This window comes from Pteropus alecto, unplaced genomic scaffold (genome assembly GCF_000325575.1).
Source record: "Pteropus alecto unplaced genomic scaffold, ASM32557v1 scaffold23, whole genome shotgun sequence".
Lineage (NCBI taxonomy): Eukaryota > Metazoa > Chordata > Mammalia > Chiroptera > Pteropodidae > Pteropus > Pteropus alecto.
The window spans coordinates 98,373-100,258 of record NW_006435837.1 but is presented as its reverse complement, the minus strand read 5'-3'; the positions used below and the strand labels follow the sequence as shown (position 1 = coordinate 100,258).

The 1,886-nt window shown below is 40.9% G+C and overlaps 1 protein-coding gene across 3 annotated transcripts in view; it reads left to right on the top strand.

Annotated features, from left to right (window-relative positions):
- Positions 1-1,886, top strand: part of ZFX (zinc finger protein X-linked) — a 43,887-nt gene that overhangs the window by 36,032 nt on the left and 5,969 nt on the right. For all 3 annotated transcript variants that reach the window (XM_015589159.2, XM_025046597.1, XM_025046596.1), the window contains 2 exons: positions 1,310-1,459; positions 1,680-1,823. In XM_015589159.2, the coding sequence (XP_015444645.1) occupies positions 1,310-1,459; positions 1,680-1,823 (294 nt within the window). The remainder of the gene's footprint in view (positions 1-1,309; positions 1,460-1,679; positions 1,824-1,886) is intronic.

Sequence of the window (1,886 nt, the reverse complement as noted above, 5' to 3'; positions counted from 1 at the left end):
TAGCGCAGACATTCCTTTCTGATTTGTGTGCGTGCTGCCTTATTGCCATGGGAATTCCTAGATTCTTGAAACTTTTAACACTCTAGCTTCCTTCATGACTTTCTACCAACCTCTCCAGCTTTCCTTTCTCGTGTTCTTTTGTGAACTCTTTTTTTTCTTGCCCCTCCCTTAAACCGATATTCTCAGGATTTCCTCAGCCCACTCTTTTTTCACATGGCAGGTTCTCACTCTGACCTCAAGGCTTAGTTAACACGGAGCTGGTGGCTCCCAATTCTGTGTCAGCCTTTAGCTTTCAGACTTGAATATCCAGCAACCGATTTCACATCTCAGTCATTCATTGAATCATTGATTCATCTATATTCTGAGCATCTGCTATCTCCAGACTCTGTCTTAAAAGACTGAATAATGAAAATGCGAGTTCTGCTCTATCAATGGGAAAGATAGAGGGAAAAGTCCAGATAGTGACAATACAGTGAGTCATATACTCAGAAACAATCAAAGAGTGCTGTGAGCACAGAGGGATAGGGACAGGCACCGGTTCAGAGAACATTTAGGAATGTTACCCCTCAGACCTTAATTAAACTTGCAGGAAGCGAGATCCTTTTCCTTATTTCTTTTAACATTTCTTCCCCTCAATAACTCAGTCACCTAAATCAGAAATTCCATAGTATCCTTGGCTCCTTTTTCATGTTGTTTTCAGTCAGGCACTGTCTTCCTGTTTCAGTCCTAGGATAGACTTCAGTCCAGCCCTCTTCCCCATCTGTACTACCTCCATCCTGATTTCGAGGCCTTGGCATCCATCACCTGCATTACTTACAAGTAGTATCCCTGCTTTATGTCTTGATCCCTTTGGATCCACCTTTCTCAAGACCAACATGGTGTAGCAAAAATGGCTATCTCACCATGTCACTGCTCAGCTTAAAAGTGTCTCATCACCTACAGCAGAGGTTCTTAAACCTCTGATCAGAATCCCCACCTCTGTAGATTCTGATTCTATTGAACTGCTAGGTGCTGGCCTGTGTTTTTAGATTCCCTAAGAGATCTTGACACCTGACCAGATTGAGAAACCTCCAGCCTACCAGGATCAAGTCTGAGCTTCTCTTCCTGGTTGCACAAGGCCCTCCATGTCCAGGCTTTGGCTTAGCCATTGGCCACATGTCCCACCATGCCCTGCGTGTCTACTTGTCTAGGTAAAATCATTCAGTTTTATGTGAATCAAGTTAAAGATTATATTTGTAAAAAAGACTTGAAAATGGTAACATTTAAGTATTTACTATTATTATTTGTAACGTGTTTTCTGCCTTTTTAGTGGATGATGCTGGGAAAATGGAACACGATGGTTCCTCTGGAATGACCTTGGATGCAGAGTCGGAAATTGATCCTTGTAAAGTTGATGGCACTTGCCCCGAAGTCATCAAGGTGTACATTTTTAAAGCTGACCCTGGAGAGGATGACTTAGGTAAGAGGAAACCTCCACATTATTATATATTCCGATCCAAACACTTCAACCTGATAACTTTTGGGTAGTTTAGATAGAGAACATTTGAGATCTTTCATGAAGATAACTTTTAAGAAAGAATTCCAATATAGCTATAGAAAAGCTTGTAAGATGTAATAAGTACAACAGGTGGAAATGAAGTTTTCACATAAATTCTTGGAACTGTTATCTTCTCTGATAGGTGGCACCGTAGACATTGTCGAGAGTGAGCCTGAGAATGATCATGGAGTTGAACTACTTGATCAGACTAACAGTATTCGTGTACCAAGGGAGAAGATGGTTTATATGACTGTCAATGACTCTCAGCAAGAAGATGAAGATTTAAGTAAGTAGGTGGCCTTTTTGTGGGAGAAAATTTTATGGTCCTGTAGCTCTTTTTTTTTTTTTT